The sequence below is a fragment of the Pteronotus mesoamericanus genome, unplaced genomic scaffold (assembly GCF_021234165.1).
Source record: "Pteronotus mesoamericanus isolate MK-2021 breed Mesoamerican mustached bat unplaced genomic scaffold, CSHL_Meso_final contig_702, whole genome shotgun sequence".
In the NCBI taxonomy this organism is placed as follows: Eukaryota; Metazoa; Chordata; class Mammalia; order Chiroptera; family Mormoopidae; genus Pteronotus; species Pteronotus mesoamericanus.
In genome coordinates this window covers 2,667,357-2,683,592 of record NW_026555239.1, presented here as the reverse complement: position 1 = coordinate 2,683,592, position 16,236 = coordinate 2,667,357, and the positions used below count along the sequence as shown (strand labels likewise).

Below are 16,236 nucleotides of genomic sequence, written 5' to 3'. Positions count from 1 at the left end.
CTGTAGAGGTGCAGGAGTCAGATGGTGCAGGGCCTTGTAGGTCAAAAAATGACATGATCAATTGCTGTGCTGAGAACAGACTGGGGCAGGGGGGCAACAGGGGCCTCAGAAAACCAGGATGGGGGTACTGCAGTTGTCAGGCGGGAGGTGAGGTGTACTGAGTGTTGCTACATGCCTGGGAGCTGTGAAGAAGCTTTGGAAATTGGTTTGGTCCCCGCTCCCCTGGAGGAACAGAAGACAACGGAAACCTGTGAAGGCAGGAACTACAGGCATCCCTGACTGGCGTGGCTCAGTGGGTTGGGCATTTTTCCACAAATCAAAGGGTACCTGGTTCAGTTCCTGGTAGGCGCACATGCCTGGGCCACAGGCCAGGTCCCTGGTTGGGGGCACATGGTGGGCAACTGATTGGTGTTTCTCTTGCACGTAGATGTTTCCCTCTCTTTCTCTTACCTTTCCCCTCTCTCTCAAATAAATACAATCTTTTAAAAAAAGAGCTACAGGGACTGCAGAGCCACTGTCAGCCACTGCCCTGCCTGCTTCCATGCACTTTTACTGGGCTACTCCAGCTTAGATTTCTTAGTTTGATTTTTTCCAAAACGAAAATAAGTTTTTGGTTATATAATTATAAAGATTATATACATTTAGAAAATGCAAGCAACTACTGACAGCACAAAGATGAGAGGGAAAAGTCACCTAAAGTTCCATCATCTTGAGAGGTAGCATCTTGTGAACATCTTTACAGATGTTCCTGTGGATTTGAAGTCACACATGGTAGATGTGCTGTGTGGTACCTTGCTTTGTCCTCTTGACGACAGTGTAGTGAGGCTCCAGCAAGGTAAGAGTAGGCTGCTCATCAGAGATGTGTGCATGAGAGCAGGATGGCTCTGGAGTGTAAGAGGGTGTAGTAGGGGGCTGTCTGCCCAAGCTGGCCTTTTGTCGTCCTCATGCTCACTCACCTAGGGGCTCTGCCCTCAGAGGGCAGGCAAAGAATTCAGTAGAGGTCTGGCATGTTCCTGGTTGTGAGCCCTTGGCCACGGAGCCTGGTTGCTTTGGAAGGGGACTGAACAACCCTGGTCTACCAGGTTGACGAGGAATCCGAAGTCCCCTGGGCAGAGATCTCTATCTGTCTCACCATTCCCTGCCCTCGTAAGAGCCAGGCAAGGTCACGCTGCAGTGAGAGAAGTGGACACTAGGTGGCGCTGTGGAACCCACACGGCACAGCCCACCCCCAGACTCAGCAGGCCTCGGGTACTGCAGGTCACATGAGCATGCCGTGCTCCCTGCACGCGTCTACACTTCGTTGTCCCCAAGGAGCCCATGGGGCAACCCATTTGTCAAGGCCCTTCTCGAACTTGTCCCCGGACGTCTCCAACCTCCACACCCTGTTTCAAGAGCGGGTTCCTATCGCTACAGGCAGTTTCCACCTCTGGCCTCAATTTATCATTTGCTGGACCACGATTCCCACCCCTCCCGACCCCGGCCGCCTATCCTTAGAACAACACGTCACCTGGTGCTAAAGACCCAGCATCAGCACTTCCTCTGTAAAGCCTTCCTGATCTCCACCCACCCACAGCCTTGCGGAACACTCCCCGAGCTGGGGCAGGACCTGGTTGTAATTACCTGAGCCTCCAGCCCCAGCCCCCAGCACAGGGCCTGGCACAGAGCTGACGTCATGGAGTGAATCAGTTCTCCAGTTCAGTCCTGGTAGGCCCGAGTTGAGGCAGAGGGCTGGGTCATAAAAAACCCCAGACCTGCACTTCCACGGGCCTGGACTGAGCCTCTGCCTCAGGTACCTTGATCAAGGCTTTCCCCTCCCTGGGCCTTAGTTTATTCTTCTGTAGACTGAGAACTGTGGACCAGATAGTCTCTAATGTCCCTCCTAAAAGGACTCCTCTCTGCGCCCCTGGTGTGAGAGGTGAGGAGTGACTTGCTCAAGGTCTCATAGTCCTCAGGATTCAGGTCTGAGCCAGAGATCACTAACCCCAGGTGTCAATAGGGGTTAGTGATCTCTGGCTCAGACCTGAATCCTGAGGACTATGGCTTGCTCTTCAACCCCAGGTCCAGCAGTGTTGGGGTTATCTCTGTCCCCACGGGTTTTGGCTGAGGGAGCCCCAAGGGAGCTCCGAGGAATCCCCAAGGGGGCCTGTACCAAGCGAGCAACAGCTTCCACCCCTCCACAAACCACCTCTACACATGCGCACTGCAGCTTGTTTAAATCTAACACACTTGTTTATTGTGAAAACAATGTAAGCTCTGCAGGCATTTTGGAAAATAAGGAAAAACAACCAACACCCACAGTCTCCCCAGCTGCCCACTCCTCAGCACCAAGATGGAATTAAAACCAACAGCCCTCACCTGCTCTTTGCAGAGCCTCTGTGAGCACATCTCCTTCCCTGCACCCTCATCTTCTTAACAGCCTAGAGAGGCTGCAGTGGCGGTCCCATTTAGAGATGAAGAACAGGCTCAGAGAGTAGGAGGTTCCCCTGGCTGGGAGGGGCACCCCCAGGAATTATCAGTCTGACCGTATACCTACTACACCTGGGCTGCCCTTTCAGGCCGGGATGATTCACCTTCAGAAGGGCACACTTGAGCTAGGGGAAAGGAAAGTCAACACCCTTGCATCCTTTCAGCAACACGCTGACTTGACTTTCCCCCAAGGAGCCAGGGAAAAGCAGGGTTTTAGGGGGCTAGAACTGAATGTGAATCCTGACTGTTCTGTGTGATGCGAGGAAAGCCATTTCACCTCTCTGGTGTCAGTAACTATGTCTGGAAATGAAGTATAAAGGTACGCACCTTAAAGGATTCTGGAAAAAGTAAATGAAACGCCCACGATATGAGCTCTATACTTGTCCAGAGCAACGTGGAGGTCACTAACCTGCAAACCTTAGGCAACTGTCTGGTCCAGAAGAGTCCAGTCTTCATTTCCGAGCAGGATCCTGCCCCGATGGGGTCTCAGGCCCCCTGCCTTCAGGCCTGGCTTCCCTTGGTGCTCTGGAAACACACTTCTGGCCAGTCCTCCCGGCCCCAGTTCCCCCAGTCCTGCTCCTCGCTTTCCCCAGGGCCTCCCCAGGGTCCCACCTGAACACCAGTTGCTAGGGATGAGTCTCCCTCTTAAAGGGACATACTGGTGGCCATAAGGGCCGCCCCATCTGGTTTTCCTGGTTCAGTGTCTCAGGGCAGTTCACTCCCCTCTCCGGGTTTCAGTGTCCACATCATTGAAATGGGTTGCAGTGAGACATTAGGGAGAGACTGTGAAAGGTATTTGTTAAGGAAACTGGTTTACTACAGGTCTAAAGTGTAGGTGTGCTATTGTTGGGAGCTTATTGTTGCTTGTCTCTGAAAGGGTGGACCCAATCCACACGAGACAAACGCTTGTCCTACCCTATGGGCCTCATCCTATAGCTTCTGGATTCCAGTACAGGGTGGAGCCCAGGTATTTGCATTTAACCAACTCCCTAGGAATGCTAATGCAATGAAACAGGTGTAAACTGTGAGGTGTTAGAGACTAATTTGGCCACTTATAGCTCCACCCACAGGCAGGCTCTGGGAAGGTGTTTTATGGCAGCCAGTGGCCAGAGTCTTAGAGGCCAGATCTGGGTGGACCAGGAGGTGCAAGTGAAAGAATTCGGTCTTCCCTCCTGTGGAGATGGTTCTGTTTTCTGTCTCCATCCAACAGAAAACAAAAGCTTCTTGTTTTTGTATAGTGTTCCCAGGACTCACAACAATGTCTGGCACAATGCAATTGTCTAACGAATGAGCCAAATTTTACTGCAGGGCCTGGAATGATTTTTCCTTTTGCCTCTGACTCCAGTGTGACTCCTCAGCATGTTTATTGATCCTGTCTTTAAAAAATTTTTTTATGATTACAGAAATTTTTTAAATTTTTATTTATTTATTTTTAGAGAGAGGGAAGGGAGGGAGAAAGAGAGGGAGAGAAACATCAATGCGTGGTTGCCTCTTGCACGTCCCCTACTGGGGATCTGGCCAGGCATGTGCCCTGACTGGCAATCGAACCAGTGACCCTTTGGTTCGCAGGCTGGCACTCAGTCCACTGAGCCACACCAGCCAGGACCTGTATTTTAAATTTTTTGATACTTTGTCCATCACAAATTGTTTTTAAAGATTTTATTTACTTACTTTTCTTAGAGATAGGGGAAGGGAAGGAGAAACATTGATGTGAGTGAGAAACATGGATCGGTTAGTTATCTCTCCTACATGCCCCAGCAACGGACCGAACCTGCAACCCAGGCATGCGCCCTCACCAAGAATGAAACCAGCAACCTTTGGTGTGGGAACTTGAGAACTGGAAAATTTTAGTTCTAGATAATAGCCAAAAAGCTTAGCAATCCATGCATGTAAAAAGTTATTGTTCCAGGAACCAAAGGTATGATCCACGTTGATTCCAGGAAACCGTAAGCAGTTCTACCTTTGTGCCTCAGGAGGACTGCGGGAGGTCAAGATGGTATCTGAGCCACCATATTCTAGGGTGAGGATGACCACCGCCCGGGACACAGATGAAAGAATGCCACAGATTTTTATCTGATTAACTTTTTCCCTGAATTCCAAACACCTTACCTATACTTTTCTTCTCCTTATGAAAAGGGTCGGTTTAAAATGGAATGTAAGACAGTCTGTTAGGGTACATAATCTGTTGTCTTCTCAGATCACCATCCATCTGAATAAAGTGCCCATAAAGATTCAACCCCTGCCCTGGTTGGTGTGGCTCAGCGGGTTGAGCACTGGCCTGCAAACTGAAAGGTCACTGGTTCAACTCCCAGTCAGGGCATATGCCTGGGTCGTGGGCCAACTCCCCAGCTGGGGGCATACGAGAGGCAACCAGTTGATGTCTCTCTCATACATCAGTGTTTCTCTCCTTCTCTTTCTCTCTCCTTATCCTCTCTCTAAAAATAAATAAAACCTTTTAAAAAATTTTTTAAAAAAACAAGATTCAATCCCCGTCTCTGCTTCTTGGTTCTGGTAGTGACAGTCATCACAGATGCGGGCTTTTCTGGTTCCACTTGCACTTTGCAAGAGGACTTGCAACCTGCTGAGCCACACTGATCAGCGCTCATCACCAATTTTCTTGCATTAATTTTTATTTTTAAAAAACATTATATTAAAACACCGTCTTGATTACTGAGTTTTTTTGTGCCTGCTTAAATTTTGTGCCTGCAGCCTCACCCAGCTCACCCTGGTCCCAGCCCTGTCAGTCAGTTAGGTGCTCTGTGCAGCCTTTGGGCACATCCCTTTCCTTTTTCTTCATCAAGTGGAGACAATAATACCTTCTAGAGCTGCTGTGAGAGTAAATGAAGACATGTGGTCAAGCGTCCAGTATGATGGCTGGCCCATCATCAGGGATCGACAAATAATAGTTTGTACTATCTCCCCTTCTATAGTCCTATCAGGTGGGAATTATGTCCCCATTAAATAGATGAAGAAACTGAGGCCCAGTGAGGGAAGGTGATCTGTTCAAACCCTATTGTTAGTAGGGATCAAACAGGAATTTCCTGGACTCTGACTCCAGGGGTCTCCTCAGGGCAGCTACCAAGACAGAAAAACAAACAGGCCATCAAAAACATGGTGCACAGTGGTGCCACTCAGGCGTGTGGATGAGTGTGTTTCTATATGACCAAAACTGCCAGAGTTGATCACTAGAATCAGGGCAAGGATGGCAAATGCAGCAAAAATCCCTTCCCAGGCACAGCTTCAAGCCGAAGGGCAACCCCTGGGAGCAGAGGGATATGGAGGCAGGCCTTTGGCTCTGGAGTGTGGAAAGAGGAAGAAACAGAGAGCCCTGGAGAAGACGAAGCTGCAGTCAACACATTTCCACGGGGGGTGGAAATATCTTTGAATTTCATGATGATACTAACACCCAGGGACAGTCTGCTACTTTTCTATTACAAAAATGGGATTATGCTTTTTCCATATTAAATATTCTACAACACAGCCCTGGCTGGTGTGGCTCAGCAGTGGATTGAATGCTGACCTGCGAACCAAAGGGTTACCAGTTTGATTCCCAGTCAGGGCATGTGCTTGGGTTGCAGGCCAGGTTCCCAGTAGGGGGCACACGGGAGGCAACCATACAGTGATGTTTCTCTCCCTCTCTCTCTCCTTTCCCCTCTCTCTAAAAATAAACAAATAAAACCTTTTTAAAAAATAAACTACAACAGATTTTTATTACTTCATCTTATAGATGGATCGTAGTTAATTTTACCAATCCCCAATTTGTTTTCCTTTAAAAAAAAAAAAAAAGACTATTTTCAGAGAGAGGGGAAGGAAGGAGAAAGAGAAGGAGAGAAACATCAATGTGTGGTTGTCTCTCACCGTGCCCCGTACTGGGGACCTGGTCTGCAACCCAGGCGTGTGTGCTGACTGGTGTGGAGGAAGGCCTTGAGAAATGAGTTGTTCTCACGCATGAGTCTGGCGATATGAAGGGGAACAAGGACACAGATGTTCAAACTGGCATGACCGGCAAGCTGGCATGCAGAATGTCTTGGCAGGTATGTTGCCAAGAATTGAACTATCTTGCTTGTTCTTTGGAGTTCGCTAGAGGCATGAAACGGCCTTGGTTATAGAAACACTTGAACCCTGAATAGCTAGGAGTGCACGTGACTGATAACATTGGTTTTTTGCTTTGAATGCGTTACTGTTCACCCTCATTCTTTTCCTGTTTAATAAATATGATGAGAAAACCCTGCTTGGGGCTCTTCAGCCTTGAACTGCTGAGTCGTCTGCTCCTCATCTTCATCGAGATCAGCGATTGGTCTTTGTTCGTAACGGTTCACACTACAACAGACTGGGGACTAAAGTGGCGACCCTTTGGTTCGCAGGCCGGCACTCAATTCGCTGAACCACACCAGCCAGGGCTTTCCCCCCTTTTTTTTATATTCTAGAAGTTGAACTTCTGGCTCAAAAGGTTTTCCCATTTTAAGACTTTGGCAGGAAAAGACTGTTTAATCAGTAACAGTGTCAAGCACATCTATACAAATTCTCCTTTGGCGTGAGCCTGCTGTGTGCCAGGTGTTTCGCGGGTTCTTTTCCACCAATTTTTTTTTTTTTTTTTTATGTGCAAAGCAACCCTACAACGTGGGTGGTTCTTCCCATTCTTCAGATGGACATACAAAGCTTCAGAGAAGTGAAATGACTTGTTTAAAGTCACATAGTGGAGCTGGGAAGATAACCTAGAACTGACCCCAGGGTTACTGAGATGATTAAATAGTTGTGAAAGAGAGATCCAGGAAGGTTTCTTGAAGGAGGTGGGCCGTGCGCCGAGCCTTCTGGGGTGGAGAGAATGACAGCAGGAGAAGAGAGTGGAAGGCCATCTGGCAAAGTCCAGAGCCTGAGCAAAGGCCATCAGATTTCAAGCTCATGATTTTTAGGGCAAAGGCATTAGCAGGGAGGGGCGAGTCTTAGAGTGATAGGCGGAGTGTTGAGCCAGTCTCGCCCTCGCCCCGCCCGGCCCCGCACTGCGGCCTCAAGGCCCCACCCCCGTCCAGCCCCTCCACTGCCAGGTGCAATCTGAATCATCCCGCTAGGACCCAGCGCTGTCACTATCCCTCTCTTCCGGGTTCTATCCTTTACTCCCCTCCAGGCCCAGGCCCCGCCTCCGTACGGGTTGGAACAATTAGACTGTTTCTATCGGGCTCTGCTCCGCCCCATTTAACGCCCTTTCGGCGCCTAGTGCAATCAGAATCATCCTTACGAGTTCGCTCAGGCTCCGCCCATACCCCCGTCCGGGCCCCCACCGCCCACCGAGACCACGCCCTGGGCACGCCCCTTTCGAGTTTGGCGCATCCAGGCCCGCCTCAAGCCCCGCCCTATCTGGCCTCCCAGCGGCGCGGCCCCGGCGGCCACATCCCGCGACTCTGTGGGGCGCGCGGAGCTGCAGCCATGGCTGTGACCACTGAGGGCGCCCGCAGGAAGGAGCGCGTGCTCTGCCTGTTTGACGTGGACGGAACCCTCACGCCGGCTCGCCAGGTAGGGCCTCGACCTTCGGAAGCTTGGGTCGGGAGTGTCACGCAGACACCCGGAGGCCGAATGCGGGGCCTGCAGTGGTGTGACCCTGACCTCAGAGGCCGAGTGTAGGATGCTGCCGTACTCGGTCCCTGACACCGCTGACCGCCGCTAGGAATGACGAACACCCAGGCCCTCACGTCACAACCCCGAACGTCCGGGCTGGGTCGATTCTGGAGGGAGGAGGCTGCGAGAGAGGGCCTAACCGCTCTCCCTGCCCCTCTGCCAGGCTTCCCCATGCCAACATTTGGCTCCTGGAGACCCCCGACTTCTCAGCCGGGGCTCACCCCAGTTAAGTCCTAGGACGCACCGGTAGCCGGAAGCTGGCGTCTGAACCCGGGTTTCAGACGGGGCTTGGAGCGCACCCAAGCGTCAGGGTGCCATCTGGTGGGGGGTAAGGGGATTTCGGAACCATCTCCTCCGGCCTTTGCAGGCCTGCGGCGGGGTCTGCTTTCTCAAGCCCCTCTCCCACTTCCCACCCCAGCCGTGGAGGGAAGGAAGGAGGGCTTTTCGGTTGACTATGGGCTCTGCCCACCTGGAGGTGAGAGTTCTCAGGCCTAACCTGGTCACCCTGGGGATATTGTGGCCCTGGGAAGCTGGGAGTGCAGCTCTTTTAAAGGTATCTCACTGTGTTGATCCTCCAGCCTCTGCTCCACACCCAGTTTTTCTCCCTTTGGGTTGCACCCTGGATGAGCCACCAGACAGACCCATCCTCACTAGCTGGATGCTTGGATAAACAGGCCTCTTCCCTGCCTGCCCTGAGTGTACTCCACCCTCCAGTCTGGTCCCACAAGGACCAACCGTGGGATCTCCTAGAGTGGGGAGCCAGTAGGGCTGGGTTACAAGGCAGAGGCTGATGGAGACAGGTCTTAGCGTCCCCTCGTCTGTCCGGCAGGCCCCATCCTCTCCCCTGCGGGAGTGCCCTGGATTAGGTCCTGGGGGCACATGGAGGAACCAGGCCTCCCTGCCCTCCAGCAGCTGCCAGAGTCTTCAGGGATGAGAGAAAGTTGACAGCGGAGGGAGAGTGGCAGGGTCTAGAAACAGCCCCTTTCCTCTGACTCTTTGCTTCTCCAGCCCACAGTGAGCCGGAACAGTGTGTTAAGGCTGCCCACCAATATTATTGCCAGGCCCTGTCCACAGAGCTTTTTATAGGTTAATTTTTAAAAGATTTTAGTTACCTATTTTAGAGAGAGGGGAAGGGAGGGAGAAAGAGACGGAGAGAAACATCCATGTGCAAAGAGAAACATCAGTCAGTCACCTCTCAAATGTCCCCAACTGGGGGACCTGGTCCGCAACCCAGGCATGGGCCCTGACTAAGAATCAAACCTGAGACCCTTGGGTTCGCAGGACGACGCCTAACCCACTGAGCTATACCAGCCAGGGAAAAAGTTAATTTTTAATTATACAAGTATAATTTGTGAATACTTGTATAATTAAAAATGCATTCCCTTGTAATAAATGAAAACAACAGAGAAGGCTAATTCTCCTCTTACTCTGTCAGGATCCAGTCCCCTCCCCACAGTAACCTGGTTGCCTGTTGGGTGGCTTCCTTTCGGAGTTCTGTCTGGATTTCTGCCCAGAGGAAATATTAAGTATTGTTTTATGAGGCTTTAAAAAAAATAAGTGGTATCATGCTGTGTGTGCCTTCCTGCAACTTGTGTTTGACAGTTAGCATGTCTGAGGCCTCTCCCGTGCTGGAAGCACAGGCCCGACTTATGCTGTGTAACCACAGTATAAGATTTCGGAGCGGGTGCGTGCCATTTTCTGATTGATGAGCTCGTAAGTTGCTTGAAGTTTTCTACTATTATAAACCCAAAGGAACCTCTGTATACACATGGGCAAGGGATGTGGAAGTGCTGGGTGACAGGACACGCTCAATTTAAATTTTAGTAGATTTTGCCAAATCCCCCTCCAGAATGGCTGTACAGCTCTCCGCTGTCACCGGCAGCATTTGAGAGTGCCCGTTTCCCCTGCATCGTCGTCCACTCTCGATATTGTCAGCTTTGAATATCTGAGTGTTTGAAGACATGGATTGTAACTCATTAGTTTACATTTCTTTGCTGGAGAATCTTTTCATGTAAACAGTCACCAGTTGTTTGTTCATTTCCAAGCACTTCCTAACAGTGACCCCTTCCAGGTGTTGCTACTGTGATCCCCCTTTTATAGATTGGACAAAGAAGGCAGAAAAAGGCAAAGCCTTTTGCTCAAGGCTATTGAGGGACTTGAGCCAGAGTTTGAATACAAGTGCCTCTGAGTTTTTTTAGGTCTGTGTCCTAAACCTTGAACTGCCTCAGATCCAGGTGGGACATGGGCTCCCTGGATTCTGAGCACTAAATGAGGGCTGAGTGGAGGCCCCAGCCATGCTGACAGCCAGAATCCTTTGCTTCCCTGCCCCACTGCAGAAAATTGACCCTGAGGTAGCTGCCTTCCTGCAGAAGCTGCGAAGCAGGGTGCAGATCGGTGTGGTGGGCGGCTCCGACTACTCTAAGATTGCCGAGCAGCTGGGAGAGGGGGATGAAGGTAGGAGGAGCTGGCCAGAGCCAGCTGCACGGCTGGTTTTGGGGCGGGGGTGGGAGATCCCTGGATCAATGTGTCTTCAAAGACCCAGCCCTGCTCCTGTGGGGCAAAGGAGGTAGAGGAAACAGCCAGATATTTCCCTCACTGTTAGAGCAACCATTTAGTGAGCACCTACCATATGCCAGGCACTGCTTTTGTTTTTGTTTTTGTTTTTTAAGATTTTATTTATTTTTAGAGAGAGGGGAAGAGAGGGAGAAAGAGAATAAGAGAAACATCAGTGTGAGAGATGTTTATCAGTTGCCTCTTGCACCCCCTAACTGGGGACCTGGCCCACAACCCAGGCATGTGCCCTGACTGGGAATTGAACCAGTGACCTTTTGGTTTGAGTCCCGCGATCAGTCCACTGAGCCACATCAGCCAGGGCCAGGCACTGTTTTTTGGAGAAACAGTAGGGAACAAAGCAGGCAGAATCTTGCCCTTATATTGTTTATATTCTTGTTGCTCCCTGCTGAGTCTCAGTTTCCTCATCTTTAAAATGGGCATAATCAATAATGGCTACCATTTATTGAAAATGACTATGTGTTAACTTCCTTTCATTTAATCCTCACAACTATGCTTCAGTGCAGCCATGATTATCCCATTTTACAGAGGAGGACTCTGAAGTCAGCCAGGAAGTGTTTGGACCAAGAACCCCTGTTCTCAGCTGAGTTCCTGATCTTAGCTCAGGCAGGTGCACCAGCTCCTCAAACCGGAAACTTCCTGGAATTTCCCTTTTCCCCACCCCCTTGTTCACCTATCAACCAGTCCAGAAATATCTCCCTATGTGTCCTTGCCTCCATCTCCACCTCCCCCGACACTCCCCCACCGCGCGCCACCATTCATCGATCACCTCCCACCTGGACCGTGCAACAGCCTCTGACTGTGTTCCCTGTGCCTCCCCACTCCTGCCCACTCCAGTCACTTCTCAGGGCAGCCAGAGGTGAAAACTCCCGCAGGCAACCTGCCCCGACAACACAGTGATGGAAGGTGTAAAACAAAACGGAAGCCCCAGCTACAGAGGGGCTGTGGGAGCACCGATGGCCAATGACGCCCTCTGCTGGGCAGTCCTGGAAGGGTTTCCAGAGGAGGGAGCCAGATCTTGGAGGAGTGGCGGGGGAAGGGCTGGGAAGGGCATTCCAGGCAGAAGGACACGCATGAGCAAAGGCCTAGAGGTGTGACTGACCTGTTTGCTTTTTGCAACAACAACAACAACAACAAAAGCAAAGCTGCAGAAGGCGAGAAGTATAGAAAAGCAGGTTCAGGATGGTACAAATGGGCTTTGAATCAAACCCAGAAGTGTGGGCCTCATCTCCTTGGCTCTGGGTACCCGATCTCACCCTCTCTCTTTCTCCCCTGGCCTCTCATGTCCCTGAAGTCATCGAGAAGTTTGATTATGTGTTTGCCGAGAACGGGACAGTGCAGTATAAGCATGGACGTCTGCTCTCCAAGCAGGTCAGTGCCCCCCCAGGGCCTTAGCCCAGGACACTTTTCCACAGTGAGTGAGACAGTCCATGGTGCCCTTTGTCTGGTGGGGGGGGCCCATGCCCACCGCACTCAGAGCCCTGTGTTCCCTGCCCAGACCATCCAGAACCACCTAGGCGAGGAACTTCTGCAGGACTTGATCAACTTCTGCCTCCGCTACATGGCCCTGCTCCGGCTGCCCAAGAAGCGGTGAGACCCTGCCCAGCCTTGTGTCCAGCCGCTCCTCCCAGTGCTGAGCCTGAGGAGGAAAGGGGTGGTCTCTGATGGGACCTGGAGGTGCTCCAGCCCTGACTTATTGGTGGGTGGATTGAATTCAGGGCCTTTGCCTCCTTCTCTCTGGTCCCCATGCTCCCTCCCACCCCCATCACCACCAGCGGGACCTTCATCGAGTTCCGGAATGGCATGCTGAACATCTCGCCCATCGGCCGGAGCTGCACCCTGGAAGAGCGAATCGAGTTCTCTGAACTGGACAAGGTGCCCCCTTAGGCTGTAGGACCTCAGTCACTCAGCCTCTCTGAGCCTATTTTCTCATCAGTGAAATGGATCAGTAGTGGCGTGTTCCGATAAAACCAATAGCCTTTTGGACACCTCCCATGTGCCGTGGTTGTAGGCATGTGTGCATCTTTCCAAGACTACCAGTTTCCCTCCTCTGTGACCAACACCACCAGCCACCTACTTACCTAAATCCACACCCGGGGCATCCTTCACACCTTCCCACCCACATAGGGTCCAACAATCATTCCTGTTGATTCAGCCTCCGGAGTTGGTCACACATCTGTTCACTTGTGTCTCCCCCCGACACTGTAAAACCAGCCTGCTCTCCAGCAGTGCCCTTGTAAAGCACATTGTCTTGTCTCCTCTGTTTCCAGTCCTTCCACGGCCCCCCCTGCCAACTGGACAATGTCCCAGCCTTCTCCCGTGGTGCCCTGCGGGGTCTGCCCGGCTCAGGCCCCCCGCTTCAGCCTTCCCCCTGCATCTGTGCTTAGAACCTACCGAGGTCCCTCTCACATTTGTGCACTGCCCCTGCCAAACCTGGACTTGCATTTTGCTTGTCACCCTCACTACCCACCCTCCTCCTTCCAGGGATGGAGCGAGTCCATCCATCCAAGCCCTTTCACACTACCCTGTGCCTGTCCTCCTCTCTAGCCTGACCTCTGTTCTCTGCTTCATGCCCTCTGTCTCCTCCGGCCGCGTCCCCTCTGCCGATTGTGAGAGAGCAGGCAGTCTCCCACGCCAGGGCCGCGCCTTCAGACATGGCTCATCCTTTCAGCTCCCTCACATCTGCTCAGATGTCCCCTTCTCAGTGGGGTGGTCCCCGAACACGACATTTAACACTGCATCCCCTTGCCCCTCCTGGTCCTCTGTTTGGTTTCTCCCTGAGTGGCCCTCACCGCCCTCTTAACATACTGTGTCTCCTGCTTTTTATATCTTGGCTGTCATCTGGCTCCCCCACCAAAGCTGTGAGCTTGGTAAGGGCCAGGATTTCTGTGGCTGTTCACTGCCAAATCCCCTGTGCCCGGCACATGCCTGGCACATAGCAAGTACTCAATACTTTCTGTATGAATGAAATAGGTGTTATTATCCCCACTTATGAATGAGGAAACTGACATCCAGAGAGGGTAAGTGACTTGCTCAAGGTCACATAGGGGAATTGGTTGCAAAGATTTGAACTTGAGACAAGTTCCCCTGAGGGAGGGCGGGACTCTCAGTGGCACTTCCCAGCTCACAGACCTTCCGGGTCCAGGCCCTGGCCCTGCTACTGAGGCTGGGCGACCTCAAACCGGAGCAGCCCCTCTCTGGGCCTCGGTCTCCCACAAGTCAAGAGGGGGCCATGTATCCACCCAGAAGACCTAGTGAGCTCGCAGGAGCTGTGTGCCCAGCACAGGGCCCGGCTCGTGGCAGCCCTCTGAGCCCTGGTCTGCTTTTCTCCCTCCCACAGAAGGAGAGGATCCGGGAGAAGTTTGTGGAAGCTCTGAAAACTGAGTTTGCTGGCAAAGGGCTGAGGTTCTCCCGAGGTACGTCCCCCCACGCAGGGCCTGCGGGGCCCGACCCTGGAACCTCGCTCCTGAGGTCTGGCCAGAGCAGGGGCAGGCTCGGCCCAAATGGCAGGAACTCTACGCGTTACCCCCTCCCCGTCCTCCCCACCTAACCCCAGTCAGCACCCACCACCCAGTTGCTCAAGGCAAACAGTGAAGCGTCTCCTTTGTTCCTCCCCGACCCCTTCCCAAGTCCAGTCCACTAGCAAGTCCCAGGGCCCTCTGGACGCGCCTGCAATCTGACCGCTGCCCAGGCTCCGTCGGGCGAACCCTGATGCGCTGGCCTCCCACTGCCTCCTCACCTTCGACCCACCCCCACAGTGGCCAGGGGGTCCCCACGGAAGAACAGACCATGTCATGCCCCTGCCCTCCCCCGGCCTTCTCTGTTGCTGGACACTCCATGCCCTTACCTCCCTTGGGGGCTGTATTGCTCCTCAGCCACTGCCACTCTGGCTTACGTCTCAGCTTAGTGTCACCTCCTCAGAGGGGTCTCCCCCAACCACGCTGGCTAGGGAGCTCCTGCCACCTGCTGCCGCCCCACTGACTCGCCTCGATCAAAACTCTCAAGGGGATCCCGAGCCTGTCTGTTCCATGCCCTGTGCCTGGGCCTCAGGGAGCACCCAAGGGTGGTTGAATGAAATAATGAACAAGGTGCCTTACGCGAGCTCACCCATGAGTCGCCGCTCTGCTGGCTTTGTCTGCCCTGACCCCGCAGGAGGCATGATCAGCTTTGATGTCTTCCCTGAGGGCTGGGACAAACGGTACTGCCTGGACAGCCTGGACCAGGACAGCTTCGATACCATCCATTTCTTTGGGAATGAGACCAGCCCCGTGAGTATGGCTCAGCCCAGGTCCCTCCCACTCCAAGTCACCCCCGAGATCAAGGCCAGGACCCAGGGTGACAGAACAAACCTCTTGGGGGACTCCCAGAGAATAGCCCGTTCTCACCAGCCCATTACAGAGATTGGAAGGCCGGGCCCCGAGCTGGCTGGACACTTGCTCCCTGTCACACAAGTCAGGGCAGACCTGGTAAAGGAGAAGGAGGTGGCCTTTCTGGATGTTCTGAGGGGCCGTCCAGAGGGGGCAGCTCTGCAGGAGTCAGTGTGGGAGGAGACCCCACGCCAGGGTGGGTGCTGGCCCCCAGCCCTGGGAAGCTTGTCCAGGCCCCACCTTCTCTGTCTTCTCTGTATGCAGGGTGGGAACGACTTTGAGATCTACGCTGACCCCCGGACTGTGGGCCACAGTGTGGTTTCACCTCAGGACACAGTGCAGCGATGTCGTGAGATCTTTTTCCCAGAGACGGCCCATGAGGCATAACTGCGACTTCCAGAGACCTCCGCCCAGGCCGAGGGCGCACCCCTGGCCGTGGTGTTGGGCGGGGGCGGGGCCCCCCCTCCTCTGGCCCAGGACGCCAGCCTCACGTTACCTGCTGCAAGGCCCATCTTGGCAGGGCCAGGGCCTATGCGGACTGTCCCCAGCAGTCAGCTCCCGGTGGGACTGGCTCCAGCTGCTGCTTGTACTTCTGAACGGAAGAGGTTTCTGTCTGCACTGGGAGGGCTGTGCGTGAGTGTCGGTACGAGACAGAGCCCACCCTGCCTCCCTGCCCCGGACAGCAGCGGTGGGGAGGGTGTGTGTTTGCTCGAACTTTATCACAGATATTAAAGTTCCCAGAACAAAGTATGGCATCAGTTCTGTCTGAATGAATCATTGGTGCCAGTCACAGATGCTGTTACAGCCACCTCTTTGCAGGTGGGGAAACGGGCACAGGTGGCAGGGACTTGCCCCAGGTCACACAGGAAGTCTGATCCAGTTGGGGAGCGTGGTGTGGGGTGTCCTCCCCCAACCCCTCCCCCGGGACCCAGACAGACAGACAGGCGGCTCCGGGCCAGGCCGAGTCACAGTTGAGGGTTTATTGCCAGTGTTAGGAAGGGTGGGGGAGTCCGGGCGGCTAGGGGGCTCGGGAGGGTTTGTGGCTGGACACTGCAGGGCTGTGAGCGACAAGAGTGCTGCAGCTCCTCTGTCACCCAAGGTGGCCCCAGGGCTGATGTCCCCACACCCTGCCTCCTCGCCAGTGCCTCAAAAAAGGGATCTACTCACAGGAGGGGATTCTCGGGGGGCTCCCAGGAGTTAGCCTGCACCAGTCAACCAG

General features: G+C 53.2%; 1 protein-coding gene across 1 annotated transcript; it reads left to right on the top strand.

Moving 5' to 3' along the window:
- The first annotated feature begins 7,817 nt into the window (after positions 1 to 7,817).
- On the top strand, positions 7,818 to 15,764 carry PMM1 (phosphomannomutase 1). The gene is made up of 8 exons (XM_054582450.1): positions 7,818 to 7,977; positions 10,416 to 10,533; positions 11,945 to 12,021; positions 12,149 to 12,240; positions 12,426 to 12,525; positions 13,991 to 14,066; positions 14,803 to 14,918; positions 15,282 to 15,764. The coding sequence occupies exons 1-8, from the start codon at positions 7,891 to 7,893 to the stop codon at positions 15,402 to 15,404; spliced, it is 789 nt and encodes a 262-aa protein (XP_054438425.1). The 5' UTR covers positions 7,818 to 7,890; the 3' UTR covers positions 15,405 to 15,764.
- The last annotated feature ends 472 nt before the right edge of the window (positions 15,765 to 16,236 follow it).

What these genes read in the sequence shown, in the direction of transcription:
- PMM1 (XM_054582450.1), top strand. Translation starts at nt 7,891, where the DNA reads ATGGCTGTGACCACTGAGGGCGCCCGCAGGAAGGAGCGCGTGCTCTGC. An exon ending in CTCCGGCTGCCCAAGAAGCG is followed by an intron (nt 12,241 to 12,425) that starts GTGAGACCCTGC and finishes CATCACCACCAG; the next exon opens with CGGGACCTTCATCGAGTTCC. An exon ending in TTGGGAATGAGACCAGCCCC is followed by an intron (nt 14,919 to 15,281) that starts GTGAGTATGGCT and finishes CTCTGTATGCAG; the next exon opens with GGTGGGAACGACTTTGAGAT.